This window comes from Vanellus vanellus, assembly GCF_965231255.1.
Source record: "Vanellus vanellus genome assembly, chromosome: Z".
In the NCBI taxonomy this organism is placed as follows: domain Eukaryota; kingdom Metazoa; phylum Chordata; class Aves; order Charadriiformes; family Charadriidae; genus Vanellus; species Vanellus vanellus.
Window position 1 is genome coordinate 85,384,990 of NC_138908.1, and position 24,339 is coordinate 85,409,328.

General features: G+C 40.2%; 1 protein-coding gene across 1 annotated transcript in view; it reads right to left on the reverse strand.

The window, feature by feature from the left end:
* Positions 1–24,339, reverse strand: part of SMAD2 (SMAD family member 2) — a 52,287-nt gene that overhangs the window by 17,314 nt on the left and 10,634 nt on the right. The window contains exon 2 of the mRNA XM_082497546.1: positions 23,146–23,438. Coding sequence (XP_082353672.1) covers positions 23,146–23,381 — 236 coding nt within the window. The 5' untranslated portion in view covers positions 23,382–23,438. The remainder of the gene's footprint in view (positions 1–23,145; positions 23,439–24,339) is intronic.

Consider the following 24,339-nt stretch of genomic DNA (forward strand, 5'->3'; position numbering starts at 1 on the left):
TGTAATTTTTGGCAGCAGCCTGCATTTATTACAAATAAAAACATTACCTAAATATGGCCTTTGACATTTTACTGATTATGGACACAAGTAAAATTTTGTACTAGATGACTTTTTGTCTAGGAGAGAGCAGCAGAGCACCACACACGAAGGTCCCTTCTCTGACATATTCAGCTCTTCAGAGGAGCCAAATGTCCTGGACAAGTTACATCCATCTCAGACACAGGCAGCATTGCAGCGCTCCAGAAACAGAGTAGGCAGAAGAGGGATACTGACCATCACTGCATCAGTTGAGCCCGCAACCTCTCTTTTTCATATTCTTAAGATCCCTCCGGGACAGTGGGCTGCCAGAAGCTGTGTAAGGACCGAAATAGTTGCCCTGAAGGCACACAGGCAGCCTGTGGGACACCAGGGAGCTTCCCTGCGCTGTGTCCTTAAATATGCACTGCTACTGCTGGTAAGACAGATCATCACGCAGGTTTAAATTAGAAGAACAATCAGCAGACACAAAGCCTGCTGCATATTAATTGACACAGTCAGCTCTGACAGCTTACTACCTTTGAGCAATGGATCCTTTATACAAAGCGGTGCTCCAAAGCCGATGCTGTCACACAGATTACACGTTCCCAAAATTGTGGGGTGCATCACTGGTGTAAGCATGACATGCCACGCATTTGCTTCAGAAGACTTTTAAGACAACGCATGCAAAAGTAAAATTTCATAGCACTCTACAAAACACGAACAGGAACAGTATTTTATATTGCTAACCGCTTCTCTCTATAAATATTCAAGCTATCAAAGCCGACAGCGTATTCCATGACCTACAGAAAGACAAAAGAGTATCCTGAAGTGACTGTATGATTGAGCCATAGTTTGCAGTGAAACTCAGGACACAATGGAGAGAGGGCAGGCCAGGAGGTACAAAAAAAGTCCTTAGTTAGAGCAAAACTGTCCGATATTCAGCAGCTTACATGATATGCTGTCTTCCAGGACGGGTGTCTGCTTAGAGCTAGCATTAATATCAATGTTTTACTGGCTCATCTACACTAGGACTATACTCCAATTCCAATAATCCACAATCAAACACTGAAGAGCCTGAAGGAAATCATCCTGTATTATCAATAATGTCAGCTCAACACAGCTTTTACTGTTCACTAAAAAACACACCTGAGGAAATATAGTGGTCTCCCCACTATCCTGCTCACATAAAAGACCCAGTGCCTAAAAGACGCACTGCTTCACCCAGACAGAAAATTAGCGGTCTTAATATTCACACACACGCACACCAAATCAGAATGAAATTCCTCACAGACATAAAGAGCATAATTCACACACAGCACTTCCATGAAAGGCCACAGTATGTTCATTCATAAGCAAGCAGTAGCCTGACGGAGGGCAGACATGTCTACTCATCCCAGAAAGGCAGTGGCTGGAAAGAAGGTGACTGCATTCTGAAAAACGTTTAAACCCCTAAAACCATCTAAAACGGAGACAGGAGGCACAGACTTTTTAGTAGTGCAGAATTACTGCCTCAAAATAAATAGGAGGCATTCTCTCCTAAACCTACCTTTCTGAAGCATTCTAAACCCCTTGCCATGTGAAGAGTCCTTCTAATGCTCGAAGTCCATAAAGAGTTTGGAAGAATCAAGGACTAACATCTGTACTCATAAGTTAAGTCTTGTCTGGAAACATTCCCAGGCTCTGGAACACTGTCATGTATGCTAGAAAGCAGCTAGGACATTTCCCAGCACTGGGCTGTGCCAATTAATGTTCTCCCACACAATTCCCAGGTTTGTGAGTCGGCACACCATTGGGACCACTCGCACCGGGCAGTTCCAATGCCACCAACCCTGCCCTGGTAGCTAAGAGTTTAAGAGTATGGACAAGGCAGTACCGAGCCAGTTGGCCACAGTGTCTGGGAACATTCCCAAGCACGTTTAATTTATTAGGAGGGAGACAGCCAAGACATATCACCATTTCACCTTTAGAAAGCAGACTGCCCTCAAACCGAAGCCTAGAAGCACACTTCAGGCTTCATGTTTTACCAAACAGGGATTTTTGGCTTTGAACTCACTGTGTGCGGTGGCACTGGGAAGCCATCATTGTTTCCAAAATATAATTTGGCTCCTGCATCCAAGCTGTACTTAAATCTTTCCTGTGTAGACAGCACTTAAATATACTCCAAAATACAAGCTTAAAGCTAATATACTTCCTCCCACCAGAGCAGACACTTTCATTCCAAGGAGCATTTTCACTGCTGTTCTCAAAACAATTTGTCTGTTGACAGAAACGAGGTCAACTACACAAAAGCTAATATTTTTATCTTTTCAACACTAGCTTAGATTAGCAAATCACCATGTTCTGTGGCCTCTGGCACTCCCAGAGCAAGCTTGCTTGCATTGATTGCTGCTTTTGCAGATCCCACAAAATAAGTGAATTTATTATAAGGGACTTCAGGGATATAAAGCATCCCATGGGCTCAGTTTCCCAGGTGTTCTGAAGTTCTTCTAACAAAAGAAAACTATTTCCAGGAGAAAGGAAAAACGCTCAAAAGATACTTGCAAGGAATGAGAGCTACCCTTTGAGATCCAGGGACTTTCAGGGTCAAAGTCTAGCAGACATCTGGTTAGGCTGCTACACACTAAACCTGGGACAACTCAGTCCTGCAGTTCCTACCTCAGGACTGACCAGAGGAGTGATGTGGTGAAGAAAGGGTCGTACAAGTTATTAGTGGGTGGAACTGAAGCTACCTCTGTCAGTGCCTTTCCGTAAGCGGAACAGGTCGCAAGAGTTGGTGTTTCAACCTGTCTTTTCATTTGCTTATAAGGAGCAGCATCTCAGATGATATTGTACAATTCTGGCAAGAAGAATCTTTAATGTGGCTATCAGCATGCAACAGCACAGAGTATGCCTTCACTTCTTCCATTTCATCATTTCCTTTAACAGGAAAATCTGAGTTCCAAAAAAACCCTACTCTGGGCAAGAAATTACCTAAACAGCAAAGAGCTGTAGCAATGCTTCACAATTTTGAGACAAAGTGCCAAAACTGCCTTTCTTTAGTAAGACAGAAAAAATACTGACACATACAAGAAAAATGTGGAAGCAGGAAAAACCCAAGTATCAAAGATAATCTAAAAGTATTTGTATTGCCTGGTCTACATATCACGGATGATGCTCTCAAACAGCATCAACAGTGCAAACTATCTTAGTGGAATAATAGTATCTATAAGTCTACTACAAAACTGGACTACCAAGTCCCAGTTCAAATACAGATGAATTACTGATCTACCATGAAGAGTGAACATGGACAAACGTGCTTTGTGCCACGCACTTAAGTAAGCAATACGATTGCTTGCTTTAACATATTATAACCCTACTGTAGGAATCAAAGTCTGTATCAAAATCCATAAAAAGCAGATATAAGCTACACGGGACGAAACAGTCTAAAGTAACACACTATAGTCACATTCAGAAGTCCAAAAATACAGATGGACATCATCTCAACTGGAACACACTGCCCAAAAATAGATTCTTGTATTTGCAATATGATGAGGTGGCAAAGGATGCTGACCCATGTAGGTGAGAAAAGGAATAGGATAAGGCTGAACAGGATAAGATGACCATCGCCAACCAGCATATTAATGTTATCTGTGACAGTAAGACCTCATCTTAGTGACTATAGAAAGCCATTCGCAACCCTGGCTTGCAGTGGCAGTAATTCAGAATTAGAATCCTCAGTAGTTGGAGGTGCCGCTACACAGAACAACCCACAGTCCCCCCTCACCAATGTCCATATGCCAACTAAAAAAGCCACTTTAGATTCACACTCAACCCAGGTCGCTTAATTAGGTTCAGCTTCTCGGCACAGTTAAAAGCCAGATGTACTGAGTTGGAGATCCATGCAAGTGCGTGAAAGCACTGTCCAAATAGCATCAAACAAGCTGGTGCCTACACGTGGCACGGCACTGCACACGTGCCAGGACATCCCTGTACCTTCCCCAAGTGCATTTGCAAAATAGACTATACAGCTAGGGATAAAGATGGTAGGTCTCATCAAGAATACTCTCTTTTATAGAGATGCTGTTTTATTTGAGGCTATAGCTGAAAGAACCCAAAGCCAGCAGAGTTTTAAACAGTACCCTATGTGCACCAAAACCATTACACACATGCTTAGGCTAGTGACTGTATATTACAGGTTGTTGCTACCATGAATTTATTACCAGTTTTTAGAGAGAGAGAATGAACAAAATCAACTATCCTACCACTAACACTATTTACAGTACTGGTAGTGCTGCATGCTCTAGGTACTTTCTGTACTAAATAAAGCGCTTGCAACAAGTACGGCAGATGAAAGTAGGCAGAACCACTTCAAAGGTATTTACATACGAACTACCAGAAACTTTCTACAGAAGTTGTTAAATACTGTCACAATTCATACATAACTACAATTCCACTTTCTTCTTCAAAGTCTTGCAAAGATGCAGAGCAGCTCTAAAGGAGCTAAAAGGCGCAGAGTTCAGTTGACAGCTTCCTCTTTACCTAAAGTAGCAGCACTAGAAAGATGACAAATAAAACCTGAAATGCAAATTGCATCGTGCTAGTCAAAGCCTATATTATACAGGAATCCTTACAGAATGGTCTTGGACACTTAACTTGCTTATTTGTGAAGTATAACACTGAACCCCTAACATTTTTTCCGGAATCTTTCATATCTTTCAGAATCTACAGCCGCTAACAAGTTTGCAAGTCCATGTTCAAGGCAATCTTCTCCATTTGTATTTCTCCTGCATCTTATAATCACAAGCCTTTCACTCAAGTATGTTTTCACTCAAAGACTAAACAAGAAAAATGCAACACCAACAGAAAAGATCATCAGGCTTTCACTTTAACTCGAGAAGTTACTTAGCGCAGACACACAAACACCTTTATACCGGCCTAACATTTACAGGACTGACTACCTTGACTGATATTTTGTCAAGGGGGCAGAAGAGAGGTGCAGAATTTGCTTCAAAAGCTACACCAAGCTATCCAAAATGGGGTTACAGCAGTAAGAAATGGTCACTACATTTATGGAATCCCATTTTCTCATAACAAATGGGCAAGTGCCATTGCTTTAACATTGCTCATGGCTGCTTCTGTAAAATTTGCCCTATAAAACAGGTTATAGTCTCTAGAGGCTGAAGATTTGTACCTTACACACTAACTTTTTGGGAGTTTGGTTTTGTAGGTTATTATTTTTCTTTTTTAATGTAAGATCTATGTAAGATCTTAGATCCTAGCCTTTATACAGCAACATACTGAGCAGGAAACCAAGGCAGGAACACCGCTGTATCGACTTAGGCTCTGGTTCACCACTAGTGTAGCTGGACTGAAGCTGCACTCATATGAAGTCACTGTCCATTACACTCCTCTGATACTAACTTTGAGAAAAGGATCAATCGATGGATGAAACAATAGAATCCTTCCTCTCATACCAGTTCTCCTCTTCCTGAAGCAACCCATAAAGCTGGGAGGGAGATATACTAAACCTTTGGAACTATCTCAGAGAAGGTCTTGAAGACAACAGTAACAGGAAAGACTGATTTGAAAGGCTTAGGTATAATATAGATGTGTCAGTAATTAAAACAGTTCATTGGCTTACACACAGTACTGTGTTCAGCACAGACAACAGGTCCTACCAAATCTGCCTGATCATGACTTCCTTAATTCTGGGTTTCAAATGAAAATGTCTGTAGCTGCTTTTATATTCTGACTTGACAGTCCTTTATATCTACAGGCAATTAGCATTTCTCCCTATTAGAGCCTAAAATGTCTACGTACCAGCCAGTAGCAATGGCTAATTATATTACATGTCTGTGCAAACAGCACCTCAGCTAGCTGTATAGTCAGTTGTCTGAACGAAAGCTTACCGTAAAATGTAGTTTGGCTGGCCTAAGTATCTCAACTACTGAAATGTATATTGCTCATGGTTTCTTTTCGCCATGCTGGGGGTGGCAGGGAAAATGTTATCTGCCCTATGCTCACTTAAAAAACATTAAAGAGATCTGCAATAACAATGCAAATGTTCAGTTACTTTCATGAGATACTTATCCTACTCCTCTTTGAAGCTTACATCAATTTTGCATCCCTGCAGAATTGACCAATCTTTTTACGTGCGTCTCCATCATCCCATATTACAGTGACAAAATGTCATCTACTCACTTAAATGTACATAACCAGGCATACACATTCATCAAACGGCATGACTCAAAGCTACAGCAATTCACTTCTACTTGTGAATGATGTGAAGTAACACAGGTCCTGATCTCATTTTCTTGCAACAGAAAATGTAAAGATTGAGTAATTCAGTATGAAATAATGAATTTTCTTCTAGGCACCTGCTAGAGGGATGAGCTAATATCTTGACCAATGCCAAAAAGAAAGCACAAGTGTGAATTCTTAAAAGATAATTTACACAGATTGCAGTGGAACTCATCCTTAAGAGGAGCTGGACAAGATTCTTCCATGGAGACATTCTGTGATAGACACTGGGGTGGAAAAGCAGAGCCCTAGGAAAGTTCTGTCAAAGGTTAATATTAGCAACCAGAGTAAATGGTTATTTACATGTTATAAGTACAGGTGGGTATTTAGTTTGCTAACAGATTCTCCATTTTTCAAAAGAGAAACAGAACCCGTTAAGTCTAGGAAAAGGATATTAAGTCATGTCTAAAAGAGCCCTGGACTCCAGAAAAGAAAGCTCTTACACAACTGAAAGCACAGGTTTCTCTCTCAGTACAAACTCAACAAAACAACAGTAAAACTGGCAGCTGGGGCACTCAGCTCCCACAATTATGAGTGCTTCCCCAAATGTCTCCAGCCCCTTAAATTTACTTTTATTTAAGCAATCGGTCTTATATACATAAGACCCTTGGCTTGCCCTCTCCCTCAGAATCCAAAAGCTTTTCTCTTCAAGCGTATGCAACACAGTAAGATTACTTGCTCAAAACAGTAACTGTACCTTCTCTCCCTGCCTCCCTTCTCCACACACACACATTAAGGACACACTACATTCAAGAAAGAGATGTTTATGTATGTGCATATTTAGTGGAATATAAACCAGGAACCATTACACAACTTCTCATAATCAGAACCCTTTTACGAATAAAGTTTACATAGAATTTCATACAATACATGCAGAATCATTACATCAAATACTAAATGCAGCATCTGAACTGAAGAAAATTACTTAAGTAACCTTCCTTATAAATGGATGTATGCTAAAAAATTAACACATCAAAATAGCCAGAAAAGCAGGAGGCACAGGATACAGTTAACCTCTCTAGCACTGTGGGAAAAGAAAAAAGTCAGCGAACAACTCCCATTTACTTAAGCTTAAACTTTAAGGATGTCCACAGGGGACGCAAAAGTGGAACGTGAGGTACAAAAGACACTCTGTTATAGCCTAACATCTGAGCAGCCCATTGCTCATTTCAGGGCCAGTAGCTAGTTTCTTCCAGTTTTGCAGAGTGCCAGGCCAACAAGTCATCTTGATGAACAGTATATGCTTCTGTTGCCTTTTCTAAAGGCACATTTCTTCCTGGGTCACATGTGCAACAAACTGCCTACAAAGCCAAAAATACAGATACGAGACGGGCCTCTTCAAAGCACTTCATCCTCCTCCCTTCTCCCAAATCCTAACATGCTAGCCCAGTGCTGTCAGACAAAATAAAGCAGCCAACAACAATTAGCATTACCTTTATTTTTCTCTTGATGCTAGGAGTTGCCAGAAGAATAGCACCTCAAAGTTCAAGAGCAATTTTTCTAGGATGCCATGGAAACCAAGCAGAACTAAAATATTTACTTCTTTTCTTGTTGTCCATATGGTCTGTTCAGATGCAGATCCTACCAAGGAGTCTTTACTCTCTGTTCAAAGTCAGGTGGAGAGCAGCCTGCAAACTTGTAAGCTTTCAATGGCAAGGTCAAGCAGCACAGAGATGGTGTTCAGGACCGAGAAATAAAAGGCATGCAATACGGCTCAGCCTCACTCAAGAGTCAGCAGGGAGCTGGCCACAAGTCTTATGCTAAAAAGACTGAAGACAGGGAGCATGCAAAAGCTGCCTTCGGAAATCCTGAGCTAAGAGCTTTGCTGGGAAACTTGCCCTAAAGTTCCCTACTCTCAAGCATAACACTCCAGCTTTCAGCAGCTGCAACCGGTATCAAACTCTGAAGCAATCTTACTGGAGATAAGATGAACCACAACACAGATTTACTCCCCTCAATCACATGTTAAAAAAAAAAGCCATCAAAATCAGTGACTTCTAGGTGCCCTGCGTCTAGTGAGGATGACAACTGTACAACAGCATTCACAGTGGCAACTCCTCAGAGATTAACCGGAGGGGGGGAGGGGGGGACGGGACAGGGGACGACAGGACACACCAAAAACCCAACAAATGAAAAAAAGACTATCACGTGGACCCACAAGCTTGGAGGACGTGGGTGTTTGTACTTTAAGATGGCATTCCTGAAATGATAACTTGGAATTCCTACACTGCTTTCATTTGTTACACTATTATATCCAATAAAGGTTTTCTGATTGCTGTATTATTTTGCAGTATCTCACAGTACCTTCAGAAACATAAATACCGTGCTTCAATGGGGATAGAAATGTGCAAGTTTGAAATACCCGTAGCTGAAAGTACCGTGTTCGTTACATGTCTGCGAGAACTAATGTTGAAGATAAGTTACCCGTATTTCATCTGAGATGACACCTGAAAACATCTTCAGCCTTTCTGACAAAAGCTTTCCAGAGAACACAAGAACGCCCTCTCCTAAAAGAAATAAAGCATCAAAACTCTATTATCAGAGTAAAGAAGGCATAACCAGAAACACACCCTCCAAAAACATCCACTTAGAGAAAGAATCAGAGCTCCGGCTAGCTAGTGAAATGTTGCACCACATCATGTAGCAGGCAGCTATGAAGCAAGTATGTTCAGCCAACTCAGTCTAGCTGAGAAATCACCGTCTGTCCTCCACTCTCATTACACCATGCCTATGAAAACAGTTGATCAAGCAATTCTTTTCTAATATTTAAATTACCACTGAAATGCTCCAACTAAAGAGACAGATGACTAGCACGGTCTTCCAGACCAGGAGCAATGTCAAGCTGTTAAATAGCCTTTTGTGGGGTTTGGGGTTCTGTTGGGTTTTTTTGTTGTTTTTTTTTGGTTTTGGTTGTTTGTTTTTTTTAACTTACAAGTTACATAAGGAATGAACAACCTAACAGATTCATCTCAATTTCATTTCACACCACATGTGGTTACTTTTTCTTTTTTTCTGTTTTGTATTAGTAAGCCATGTCATGCAGTGGGTTAAGATGACACCCAACGCAGTTTCACAGATTAAGATTCCATATCACCCTTAACAGACCTAAACAGAATCAGCAGTATCAAAGGACAAAGTATCTTTATAGGAATACATATCCATCCAATGCTGACTGATCTATCCACAACAAATTGGTTTGTTAACAGAAGATAGCAATCTCATAAGATCATACTTTCAAAAGGCATAAACAGAGCTCACCATACACATTTCTGGACTAACACCAGACAGACATTAAAAAATGACCTTTATCTCAAGTTCTCTAACCACTATTAGTCATAGTAGGTGCAGTAAAAGCTTTTCCCACAAGCTAACAGGTACAGCTACCAAGGGCTAAGTCAAATAATTTTTCTCAAGTAGTCCGTCATCCTCCAAGTGGGTGAGCGGCTGATGCTACCGCATGAGTGGGCTGTTCTGCAATTGATGGACAGCTGAAAAAAAGATGTGACATTTTGATTAACCTTCTCAAACTAGTGGGTATTTGGGGTAGTGAGGGGGAGGGATTAGCTCTGCAAGACATTTATCTTGTCCGCATTCCTGGAAAAAAATACAACTTGGCAAAAAGATTACTCTCAGAACAACAGTTACAGGATCTTTTAATACCTCATTTCAAACTGAAGCTGCCTCTGGACAGTTTCCCCTATGAATTACACACTCTTCTCAAGAAACCCAGGAAGAAAAATGAACACAAGATATATAGTGTAAAGTGCTCAGTGCAGGGAAGGCACTACACCCAGAATGACCCCTGTTGCAGCCCAAGCCATTTTAGTGCCTAGCAAAAAATCAGTAAAACAGAGAAAATACATTGAACTTTATCCATGTCCAAACAAGAGACTATCTCTAAAGATGAGGGATATGAAAATTCAAAGAAACATCAAGTGTCCAAGATATTCAGTGTTTCCTATAAGATTTGTCAAATGAAGTTTAGGTTTGAGCCATAGAAGAAGTTTCCCCAAGCGGCATACTGGGGAAGAGAACTGAATGGTACTTGTGCTGTGACTGTTACATCATTTTGATAAATATGTAAATGCAAAAATTAAGTCAAACAAGAACATGGCCATCACTCGCAGCAATGCCCATATTTTATGAGAAATATTAAAGAAAATTCACAACTAGCAAGGAAGCTGTAAAAAGGCTTGAAGAGTTTCAGTGTTCAGATAAAAAAATGCAGTATTTTATTTTTAAAATTAACTTAGTGCTTTTGCTTAGATATTATATTGCCTCATGTCCTTAGCAAAGGCAAAATCAAGAAAGCAACTTAACAGCTGAGGTGCCTAACTACAGGCCTCTGCTCTCCTCAGGCCCAGAACTGAATATGGGACCCTATATTAAATACTATTGGCAGAAAATCTGAGTATGCAGGGGACACCCTTGAGGACAAGAACCACAATTTCTTGAGCTGTGCTGCCTTGAGCTAGACAGAAAGTGTTAAGATCACGGATGAGTCCTGAAGTCTTCGGCATCTTGCCCATGACCCACACCCAGACCACATATCTGAAGACGATGCCCACAAGCACTCTTGCCTCACATGAAATTGCTTAACAGTTAACACACTTTCCCAGGACATCCAACAGTATCTTTTCCTCACTCCACCTAACAGGAGTCAACCCTGATCTACCACCATCTTGCCCTCTGCTGAGGTGGCAGTTGCCCGGCTCTCTCTGTCCTATTACAGCCAAAAAGATGAGAGCTTCAAAGGCTTGAGGAACTTTAGAATTATAGAATGGTTTGGGTTGGAAGGGACCTTGAAGATCACCCAGTTCCAAGACCCCCTGCCATGGGCAGGGACACCTCCCACCAGACCAGGTTGCTCCAAGCCCCGTCCAACCTGGCCCAGGGGCTCACCACCCTCAGAGTGAAAAACTTCTTCCTCATATCTCATCTAAATCTCCCCTCTTCCAGTTTAAGAAAAGTAAGCATTCAAGTAAACAGTTATGGAGCTTCTCACGGCAAGGAGAGCTGCTTAAATCCTTCTTGGAATGTCTGTAGTTATTGGCCAAAATGTTGAAATGATGAACAAACACGCTCATACGGAGCTTCAATAAAATGTCTTCCTATCACTGAACAGACTATTACAGACTATTTTAAAATGGCTGCCATCAATGCAGCTTGCAACAGGCACAATCACTTTAGTAAGCCTTCCATTTTCCAACTATATTCATCTAATTGAGACATATAGGGGACAGCAAAACACTGATTTTTGGTTACTAACTGTGCTTAGGGAAGGCATCAGTCTGTGAGAGAGGTACATGGGACATATGCAGAACATTAGACACTCAAAATTTAGATACAAAGGAACTAAAAATGTGTTTTCACATTAACTTTGTGGAATTCACCAGAATGGACACACTTGAATTCTTCCCTCGACATGCCCCTTAAGTTTATATTTAAGTGCTCCCCACCGTAACAGAAGGGGAGATTTATTGCAGAAGGATGTAAAGACCTATCAATAAGCTTTGCTGGCTGGATGCGGCACTGCTGTAGGCTTACACAAACACAGTAAGGTTGAGAAGCGGTTCTTAGAAAATGTAGTTGGGAGTCCATGAAATTAACGTTTGAGTTATCTAATAAAATGTTTTTTTTTCAACCAAACACGCAAGAGTCATACACCACTTCAAACACAACTTTCCATGCCATGAAGCTGAAAGACTCCACATTCTTTGTTCAAAATTTCAAAACTACAGCATGAGTTAAAACTATTTCAAGTACCAACAGAGGAACTTGACTTGAAGCCTCCCACAAAACTAAGAGGAAGTGAAGACCAGTTCTGGGATGTAACTCACCAATTCAACTTAACAGTAACTTTGAAATTCTGCATTTAAGCAAAACACAGAATTTGCTTCTTTTGCATCAGGCTTTTCTCTATGCAGTACCTAAGAAAACATAAGCCAGGCATCCAAAGAAATAGTCAGTTTACCTCCCATTACAGCAAAGACTCTAAATGAAAACTTTCAATTCTTGACCAATTGAAACTTGCTTGCACATTTCAGAATAAAAAGCCACAATTTGGGGGATCTTTTCTGAACAAATGCTGAAGTCAGATTACTGTGCAGCACTTGTCCAAGGGGATTTCCCCAATCTCATTGTTCTTCTGCCAATTTTGAAGCATATGCAGCGAGATGTGAACTTACTCCAGCTCCCGATTGTTCTCTTGTATCCTGCCGGTCTGCTTCAAACAATGCAGCATGACAGAAGCCAACGAAAGCTGTTCATGATGAGACTACGGCATTGTACACAGTAAATTTTAGAAGTTTTCCACCAATCAGCACTGCTACCGAGTCAGAGTAGGAGAACAGAAACAAGTAGTAAACAAGACATGGGAAATTACTTTTATTAAATTAGCAGGTGTAGATTACAAGCAGGATTAAATCAGTAGGGAACCCGTTAACTAGCTATTTGCATTCAAAGCTGCAGCAGTAAAAGAACTGTAGTATGTTGTTTACCCTATAAATTCTTCCTAGACTAACAGCCTGAGCTCCGCAATCGGGAAGTTTTTCCTGTAAAATTGCTCTGGTTGTCATAAACCATTCACACCAGTAAAAACAGCACTCAGGTGTTTTGTTACAGTATCAAGAAAACCAAATTGGCTGACTTCTACAAAAGAATAATATAATGAGGAGAGGAATCTTTGCCATACTGAACAGTTGGCCTGATAGAAATACACTAATTACCACAGTAAACCAGAGAATAGTTTAGCATTGACTTGGGCTGCCTAAAGCCCCGATTCCTTTACTGGAGAAAAATAAGTGCTATTTATGGAATAATTTGGGGCTCAATATTGAAAATAAAGCACAGTCAACATATTTTTCTTGAGTGACCAACACATCATCTTAATGATGATGTGGCATGATGTGGCAGATACAGATATTATTTTTCCTAATTAGAGCTTTGTAGCGGGATTCACTGAGCAGGTTAAGTCGCTGAAGGAATCACAAGTAGCTATTTTTCATTTGCTTAAAATTCAACAGCCCCAGCATCAGTTGTTAACCTGTCAAACAATTAATGGCATATAAAAACCAAGCAAGCTTTAACACTTATTTTCAATTCTGACTCTTCCTGCTTCTTACCATTAAGGCAATCCTAACAAGAAACAACAGTAACTTGAACCTAAAGATCTTCCACAAATTCCAACAACTTTTCACCCCTAAATTTGCTTTCCATATCACTGATACTCCAGTGGGAGCCATGCCTTACACTTACAGTCCCTAACCAAATAATCCAGCTTACACCAGGGGGTGAAGAGGTGGCATTACTATACACCTTACAAAAATTCATCTCAATTTATAGACTGAAAAATGTCAGCAGATTAAAAACTTGTAAGGTTACCTGGAATAAAAGCAGTAGAGCCAAGGCCAGAATCCACATCCCCCAAGCCTTTATCCAGTGCTCCAGTTAGTATACAATACAGTCCCCCAAATTCAACAATTTTTACTCCTGATGCAAGAGGCAAGCTCCTTTGAACTATGCAGCATTTCGCTATTGGCTAGGCATCTTGCACATTTATATTTTTACATGTTGACCTTCCTCAAATGACATGCCAATACTTTCTGCTTGGCATACCAATTCCGTAACAAATTATGTGGGCGAGACACGTGGCTTCCTGAATTGCACGAGCTTAAAACTGGCAGCCCTAAGTTTTTGTTTAGTACACCTTCTTCAGGATGACATCGGTATTATAAGATGCTGCAACCTGAACTATGTCTACACTAAAGCTTAACCTTAGTTACAGCAATTCAGTCCTCAACATCAGCCACAGCTGTGCAACAAACCAACTTAACAGTTGTGTTTTAGTATTTTAACAAAACCTCATTCAATTATACTTGAATACAGTCACAACTCCATTTTCAATTAACACTGCATTAGAAGGCTTGAAAACTTAAGTTTTCAAATTAATCCTCTAAAGAATGACTTACCTATGCTACAGCAAGGCCCTGACTGCTAGAATACACAGTGTCTGGGCAGTGCCCTACTGATGCACATATATTCTTCTGTATACAGATATAAGGAATAAGGTCTTGCTGCTAAGTGGCCATTCAAGTAGGGGAGTTGGTAGAGGAAAAATATGCTATTAGAAAAAAACCCAACACGTTATCTTAGGCTCATATTAATCCTGCATCCTACCCTACGTATCAAATACGCTGATGCTATAAAGCAAGCAAAATTTAACTTGAGGCTTTAATTTTTAAGATAGTTTTGCACTTAAAGGAAATCATAGAATAGTTTGGGTTGGAAGAGACCTTTAAAGGTTATCTAGTGCAAACCCCCTTCAAGGCGCAGGCACATCTTCAACGAGGTCAGAAATGCATAAGAGTAGATTTTAAACACACAAAGGTAGTATCACTGACACTGTCTTACTGATTCCTTACCTAAAATTTAGAAATTAAATTGAAGTCGAACTTGACATGAATTTTTATTTATATGGCCATGCAGCATCTAAAGGTGTTCTACAACCTAGAATTTAAGGATGTCATTTTATATATATGTCATTAGGGCCAGCATCCTTCTGTCTACAACATCACAATCTCGAACATTAGGAAACTAAGAAGGGCTGGACCCACTTATCTTTGGGCAGGAGATGGTCTTGGAAAACCAGGTGCCAGTTTCTGCTACGCCAGCTCTGAGAAAGACTCCAAGGAAGTTAGTGCAATCTCTCAGAGCACTCTTGTTCTCTCTCCACGTAATACAGCACAATAGAACATGGACCAGGTAAATGCCATCATCGTAAAACTGCTGAAAGACACTCTCAACACAGATTAGAAGACATTGCCAAATATTAGAAAAACACCTGAAAGCCAACTGCTTTGCACTCACCACTTTCAGCAACAACAGACTGTTTCTCTTGCAGGATCATTCCTTCATGTTTTATGTTCAGGCTGTGCAGGTGGACTCTATTCACCTGGCAAGCAGCTGCCTGCCTGTTTGCTAGGCCTGACATTCGGACTGCACAACACCGTTTACTAAGAAGTCGGGAAGCAACACAACAAGCTGCCAGAGGAGTACGTATGCACGGGGCCAGCTCTGAGATGAAGAGATGTCACACACAACAGGAAGCCACTGCAAAGCACACCATCATTCTGTCCTCACTGCCCCACACTGAGAAATCACCAAGACCTTCCTTCAAGCTTTTACAGAGAATGTAGTGACAACATTCAAGTCCCACCATAATTATGGGACTGAGAAGAGCAAGGGCAGTTTGATCCTCCTGCTACACCTTTCCAGTAAGCACATTCAAATTCTTCACAGCACCAGCTATCACAAAGAGGATCAAGGGATTCTGAAGTTAATCTTGGCCAACACTCCCCAAAATCTCAGCCATCTCTTGCTATACTTCCAGGAAAGATCTCTTTGGCTTTGTTCTAAAGCATTATTTTTATTGAAATTCCAACAAGAGAAAAGCAGAGGGGGCTCTGCTTCATCCTCAATAATCCTGTCATGAGAAAAAGGAATCAGCTTATCAACAAACAATTTACAAGCATGCTCTTCCTGTAATCTCAGCAATAAAAATGGTGCTTTAGTGTATTCTGATGTACTGTCTTAAATATCTATACTTATTTTAGAAAGCTTAAGATGTTCAACTATAGTCTTCAAACATTTATAGAACCAATTTACATCTAAGTGAACGCATCCAGACTGAAATACGGTATACGGTCTGAGGACATTCTTTATACATCGCAGTTCTCAACACGTGAGCTATGATTGAGAATCAATGTCCATCCCCAACTTCAATAGTGAACTATCCCAGCTCTGCTACAAACAGACAGTGCCAAGTTCTGTTTCTGGGAAAACAGACTTCACCTCTGTCTGGATAGCAATGTTATTTTAGGATCTACTGTGCCAATGCAACTGCCTGCTGTGGTCCTCTTAGCTACCTCACTCACAGCGTAGCAGCAGACGTTGGGAACCCTCCTAAAACAGTACCCAGAGGAACCTTCCCCCTGCACTGTAATTATTGAAATCATCCTATGTCTTTAACTTGAGAAGGAACAAAGGAATTTCTGTATCGCTATCCTCTGAAGTAACCTATTTTGGGGAAAGATCTTAAAGCTTCTAAACAATCTATTCTAGAAGCCACATTAGCTTGACAACTCTGCTCTAGGGGTGATCAAAAGCATCCCTAAAACTAGGTTACTGCATGCAGCTATACGATGACTTCCCTGACAAATATTCCCAAAGAATTAAGAAAAACACCATGCTAACTGGTAGCACAGGTTATATTCAAGAACAACCGTGCCCTTTACACCTAAATTAGAAGTTAATTCTTATTCAGTTACGTGAAGAAAAAGGCATTAAGATGTCATCACGTTAAAAGATTTGTTTGCTCTCAATAAGCAGTTCTAAGCCAGTTGCCCCATCTTTAAGCAGGTCTTTTCTTTGCCCAGTTTATTTCTGCTTTTAACTCCTTTGTAACTTTGATCAGCACTAATAAGTTCCAAGTATGGGGGCTCGTATTAACTCATAAAGAGAGCTAGCCTTTAGAAAACAATTTTAACATGTGCCATACGCTATGCCTAGGCTGCTTATCCATAGTGCTAATGCACTGCAGGGACTGAAGAAAGGGTTGCAGGACAAGCAAGCAAAGGAATAACAATAGCGTAACAGGGAAATTCAGTTTCTTTAGAGAATTTTAACCATGTCAAATGGTCTTGCCTTCATATGCTTGATGAACTTCCATCAGAATACAGATGCAGAATACACCAGAAATACAATAAAATTAAGATGTGCTGGATTTATATGTGCTTACAATGTACAGGAAATAAGAAAATAAATCAAGTGTCAATAGCATTACTCACTTTAACAGCAAGAGCAGCTTTAACATCAGGAAACTGCTGGATATGTAGATTTTGCTTCACAAAAAAATCCCCAAAATATTATGGCCTTCAGAAGGAGTCAATAAATACTACTACATTTTACAGTCTTAAGGAAAAAAATAGTAAATAGGTATTCTGAATGCAATGCTTAAATAATACCACCACACTATTTCCTTGGGAGAATCCGGGTGTGATTGGTTCCACGACTGCAGTTTAAAAAGTTAACCAACCTTCACTATTGGCTGACATGAAAGATATGCAACAGGTATGGCTTTAAAATACTACTATTTTATCCTAACAAGCTCAAAGAAACACCAGTGTTAGTGAAGTTGGTCACTAAGTAGCTTTTAATTTCAATGCCAATCAACCACTTCACTTGCAGTTGTCTGCTTCACATTCCCAACACTCCCTCACAATCTTCCATATTGCCAATACCACGGAACCCATTGTAGGGTTTCTGCTTTGCCTCTGGATGGTAAAAAAAAAAAAAAAAAAGCAGAATTCATCTCGCATTTGAAGCGGAAGCTAGGTGTTTCAGAGTCTAGTTGTCGACTGTAAATTCCAAGTCAGCTACATTCTTCAAAAAAATAAAACCAGCAGGATTTGAGCCCCTCTCACTCACTCTCGTCAGAATTGGGAGATTGCTGAAAACAAAGCAGAAATAAGCTTCTGAAAACCAGGATGCTATGTTCCTGTTAAGCAAGAAGGGCAGAGGGCACAGATAAGACTACATTTTCTACACACATATTCAACTGTTAAGCAAGAAAAACTATTTTTCATACAGTACCTTCTAAAATTCAAATGGCACAGCAGGCTGGAAACCAAGGGTTTGGCAGGAGTATTAGCTTTCTCTCTGCGCTGCAAGCAACTGCTGCATTTTGCCCAAGACTCTAAAAGCACTTGCATGGTACTAGCACCCCCGAAAGAATCTCTGAATTGGGATTTAAGGAAGTTGGTCTGAAAACCTTACTTCAGCCAGTAATCTGCCAGGTCACTTTTTATCAACATTCAACACCGCTTTGCTTTTGAGCTGTAGTTTCCTCCAATATAAAGCAGTGATAAAGTTTACCTCCCCTGCAGAAACTCAGGACCTCCCATTAAAGCTAAGATTCAAGCATTAAGTACTGTTCCACACATAGTATCAAAAGCAAGTTTGCGCAGTAACTGTAATATAACCACTACTATTAAGGTAAACAAAAATTTTATCTGCTCAAGAAGAAAATGTAAGTTATCAATCATGAAGTTGTTTGACACCGTATCAAACCCTTCTACAGTACAGAGATAAATACACAAACATCTGAAAAGATAAAATAGAGGTATCCTGTTACAGATGTGTCTCTTAGTTCCCCCCTTACTCTCGACTACAAATAGCCTTTGTCAGGGCATTCATGAAAGCTATAATGAATGAAAACTGGAGATACTGAGACTGATGCAAGGCACCTATCTCTTCCTTATGCTCCTGCATACACAGGAAGAAAAAATAGATGCACCCATACATTGAGTGATCTCATACGCCACAGTTTGGCATTGCATCATGCAGACCATGTCAGCAGTAGAACAGGGAAGCTGCCAGCAAGGAGATGAAATACAGCAATGCTCTTCAGGTTCAGCAATAGGCACAATGCAAGATGGAATCTCCTGGGAAGACTGAATGGGTTACAACCTGCAACAAACAAGTACTACAGCTGTACCTGGGAAGCAGTCCTTATAGGCAGGTCATCACCATTACTATTCATCCTTCATATAAGACCAAACCCTACTACAGTTGTCACACTACCCAAATGTTGGCATGGAATCAGAATTCAACATGTGATACAGATGTGCCTGGTTACAGCTCAGGAAGGACAGTCAGTCCTGCATTAGTTTTCAGATACGTATGCTCTAAAGGAATGTAAGACATCACAAAGGAGTCTAAACTCAATGCTTCCCTTCTGATAGCTGTGTTTTACATTTCAAAAATACAGAAGCTACAACAGCCCAGGTCAACATTAACCAATTAAACTCTGTTATTAGCTGTACATTATCAGGCATTTTACAAAAGCAGCTGCATTTTGACAAGTCTTCTTTAAAAAAAGCAAGAACAAAGTATGAAGCATATCAATACGCTTTTTAAGACAGAAAAACCACACAGCTGATCCCACCAAAACACAGGGACACTGAAACTAGTGATTTGTGTTTCCCTACTTTGGATTCCAATACTCTGTGCTGTCACCACTGACACCACTTTTTAAATAGTGAAGATAGACTACAAATATGGCAGTTGACTATTCACTACATGGCACAGTATGGTTTGTTAACGGGTTGGATTTCAGCTATAACTAATTACAAAGTATTTATTTCAACAGAACAATCCATGCTAATAAGAAAGAAACCGCTCCACTAGAAGAAGACACATATAAATGGATGCTCACGGGGCTTCTTCAGACTGCTTTTTGTGCTCCATTTGCATCAAAACTGCAAGGGACAGCATAAAGACAGGATCCTAAAGTCTACCAAATTCATCACATATTGCAGAAAAGTGAACTCACATGCCAACATTTAGTTTCAGGATACACAGGGATTATGCGATTAGAATCCCACTGGCTTGCTGGGAGGATTCAGCAAGATAACTACAAATTACTTAGAGGGCTAGTGTCAAAAGGACCTCTGTACTTATTTAGCCTCTGCTCTAGATTACTGACCCACTTATGAAGAGCTAAGCATCCCTGCTGTGCGATGCCAACACCCACTCCATCTGTTTGCTTCTGCTTTCTCAGAACCTCTATTAGTCTGCGTAAGAAGTTGTGTTAATTACCACATGAGCAGCTTTTGCATAGCACGCACAGCATCAGCCTCACTCAGTACACAGTCACCTTGACAAACAGCGCAGAAACAGAACAATCCTAATCGCAGCGGGATTATCAGTGATATACAGTAAGTATGTGCAGATTTCTGAAGAGGCAATTTAATGCAACTTTTGTCCAAATTGCTTTAAGTTCTGAGAAAAGACTGTAGATGTTTAGTTGCTTTGGGTTTCAACGATGAAAAAGTATAGTAAAGTACTGTAGCAAACTCTCTGAAAATCTCTAAGGGGACCAGCAACTCGTGAAACCACAGCTGAAACTTCTGTTGAGGGAATAATGCAACATTTGCAAACAGAAGCATCCCACAACACTTGTCAATACACTGACCGAGTTAAACAGTATTTAAAGCTAGTTTAAAAAAAAAAAAAAAAACAAAAAACAAACACAAAACATACAAAACCAAACACAAAACCCCTCCCCATGCAGAAGAACCTTTGGAAAGTTAGCCCAGCTGTCACATCAGAACTGCATCTCAGCAGCTTCGCACCTCAAACTTCCTGCTGACCAGGAAGACAAAAAAAAGTTTCAAATTCAGCATTATTTATCCCCGCTGATCTGCAGATCTTGAAGACATTCATTAAAGTGAGTCTCAAGCAGCAGTTTCATTAACTTACTAAATCCAAGAACAAGAATCTCCAGAAGTCATTACAGTACTGAGTTGACATTTGTTCTTTCTTGGGAACCCAGACTACTGCTGTCAAAGTGAAATAATATCAACAGTCCAAAAGCCAACTATGAAAGTCAAGAATTCTGTATAGCACTGCCAGCAACCCTGATATTATCTCACTCCTTAACAGCAAAGCTATTTCTTAGTTTAATTTTAAACGTTGTATAATAGCCAACACCACTTGAAGAGCTGTCTAGGTACCAGCTTACTCCTACGGTAGTCAAGAAAGGTAAAACCTAGAATCATAGAATGGTTTGGGTTGGAAGGGACCTTGAAGATCATCTAGTTCCAACCCCCCGGCCATGGGCAGGGACACCTCCCACCAGACCAGCTTGCTCCAAGCCCCATCCAACCTGGCCTTGAACACCTCCAGGGATGGGGCAGCCACAGCTTCTCTGGGCAACCTGCGTCAGGGGCTCGCCACCCTCACAGGAAAGAATTTCTTCTTAATATCTAATCCAAATCTACCTTATTCCAGTTTGAAGCCATTCCCCCTCATCCTACCACTCCATACCCTTGTAGAAAGTCCTTCCTCATCCCTCCTGTAGGCCCCTTTTTGTTACTGGAAGGCCACAATAAGGTCTCCCCAGATCCCTCTCTTCTCCAGCCTAAACAACCCCAACTCCCTCAGCCTGTCCTCATAGGAGAGGTGCTCCAGCCCTCAGAGCACAAAGGTCCAGTAGTTTTAACAGCTGACTGCAGAACGGATGAGAACAGTACCTCACACCGCAGCAAGAACTGCTGGTCACTACACAGAGACTATACAGCGTACAACAGAGCTTCATATCCTGTTTTAAAGAATTATTTACTTTGTCTACTTTAACACAAAAGGTCACTCAAGCAGGAGGCGATACTCAACTACAGATGACTAGTAGACTAGGAAAACAATGATAAATTGGCATACCGTTTATATCTTCTAACATCAGCTTCAAAATTAGACAACTATTCTTCTGAAGCAGCAATATTTACCCCTGTAGAGCTCTAGGAAGTCTAAGAGCTCTAAAAGTTAACTACACATTTTATATCAAGTGAATCTCTATATGGCAGATTTAGCTTCTGTCATATGAAACGCCTTCCAATTAAGCATTTTGTCTTTGACATGGTAAAGACTTGCTAAATACATACAGTCATCTCATGTCAAGTCAAGAAACACTTATCCCTACAGGTTCCAATCTTGGTCTACTGATACAGACAAAGACAAGAAAGCTGTAATATCTTATTTCTGATTGTTTTCCATCTGGCAAAAGGAAGAAAGCAGATGGGAAACCCAGAGAATTTGGGGACTGCTCTAGGGAAGAAAATACAAGCAGAGGGCAGCATGAGAAACTAAATGTGAATAAGAAAGAGAACAGAATTAAAGTAGTCATTCATTCAGAGTATCCTCATGATTTTCCCCAGAAAGCTGTGTCAAATCTAAAAGAGAATGCTAAAACCATTGTCAGGTAACAACTGTAACACATTCGATATACGGAAATCATTACTGAAACCAGTCAAATCTAGTTTGTGCTATGATTAATACAAAGTTTAAAAGCAGCTGGGATGAATGCGCTAATACAGAAATTAAGGTCATAAACCAGATGCAGTTTCTCTCCCTTAGAAATTATTTTAAGCATCAAGGGGCTAAGTGCCCAGAATATTCCTGTGCCACCAGATCCTCTAACTCTTTCATAGAAAAACACACCTGTGAAATTATTTGATACTTATGTCTCACATAATGAGTTTACACATGCACCTCAATGGGAACCCTGTACAACACAAATCGAGAGCACACTGCATTATACTTACAAACATAACCCTTGCCTCTCGCACAGCAGTTGCTATGAATTAAGTTGAGAAAGTCAAAGGGGTAGAATGCAAGTCATTCACCTAAATGTAGATATGTATCAGGAGCAGAACAGCAGTTCTAGAAATACTCTAAGTTAGCAAATAATAAGCACTTTCATTAACAAATAATGATTACCGTAAATAAACTGGTCTTCAGACAACCTGCCTCCAAAGATAAAGTTTCCCTTCAAAAGGTAGAATGGATGCAGCTTGTACAACTTAAATGAAACTACCGTATACAACTGAAAATAATTAGATGACTGAAGTGTTGACCAAGGAAAAACTAGTCTTTTTTTAAGTGGAAGTGTAGGTTCAAGTATCCCCCTCCAATTATAGCCAGGGTTATTAGATAAAAGCATAAGGCAGTACTACAAACTAAAAGCTGTGCTAGGCACCACCAGAATACCTACAAATTGGAATCTACACAGCAATGAAAATTGAAAATTAGTTATTAGTAGAAATTGTGACTTAAAGCATGTGATTCAATTGTAAGCAAGTACTATATAAAACCAAAATAGGTTTTAAAGAATTTTTAGAGAATCAAAAGCATGCAACTGATTTTTTTAGTCATTTGTTCACAGGATAGCCTAAACATCCATTCAGTCTTTTCTTAAGTGGTTGTAACAAATTCAAACACAACACCACTTACCTTGGTATCGTCACACATTTTGTATTGCAATTCTGAGTGGTAATTGCCTTCTCAAGTTCATCCAGCTGTCCTGTTTTCTTTAGCTTCTTGACCAAGCTTTTCACTGCTTTTTCACACCACTTTTCCTCCTGACCATTCTGCTCACCACCACCAGCCCCTCCAGAGCCACCAGCAGATTTTTTCCACCCCAGAAGTCTCTTCACAACTGGTGGAGTGAATGGCAATATGGATGACATGACTTTCACCAGACAGAACACTCAGCAAGTAATAAATTAGAGATTCCCGTCTGATCCCTAAAAACACAAACCAAAACAGACACATTAGCACTGAGGTTTCACATGAAACAAATACTTTGCTTAGGACCTTTCATTACCAAATGCCATAGGACACTGCATCCCAAATGAAGTCAGATAATAGTTCAGAAGTAGTCTCCATCATGGTTAGGTACCTCATCAACAAATTTAAAATGCAAGTTTGCTGCAGATTCTTCAACAGTTAGCACAGACTAAGGTTACTGTTGGATTAGACATTTAATTTCTCCTCAAATCTTTCGTGGCTGAAGTCAACTCCAGAAAACACGGAAGTTAACTTGAGCCTAGCTTTGCACCTAGGCTGGCTGGTTTTAGTCATTTATTAAAATTTTCCACAAGTAATTGACAAATTGCGTACGCATATATACATGTTCTGCCCGTCTCCAAATGAATTTAGCAAGCAAAATTTTGTTTGGAATGTCATTTAGTCACTACTGCTTGACAGAAGTCTTCCAACTGCCAGCCATTTCACAAGCCTCTTCTCATTTTGTTTGTCATGTTTTAAATAACTACCAATTTTGTTCCACTGGGGACACAGATTTGAAATTCACTCATCCGTTTGGTAATAAGCTTATTCCCGTCTTTCTAGTTCAATGGCCTACAGATAAGGAATTTTCTCAACTGGCAGTACTTAAAATCAAGTCTCTCAAAATTCATTACAGGATATTTAAAATCTTAGTTTGCAGGCACATGAGTAGCAGACTGGTTTCAATTTTGATAGCCTTTCATTCAGTGTCAATTACCTTATCAGGTATATAAAATTAAGAATTAGAAGGAATGCTGGAACTTGGGCTATTCACTGCAATTTGCACTTCAAATCATTTACAAGAGAAATTATAGCCATTTAGAAAAAGACATCTTGTTTTTGCAGGTTCTATTGGGT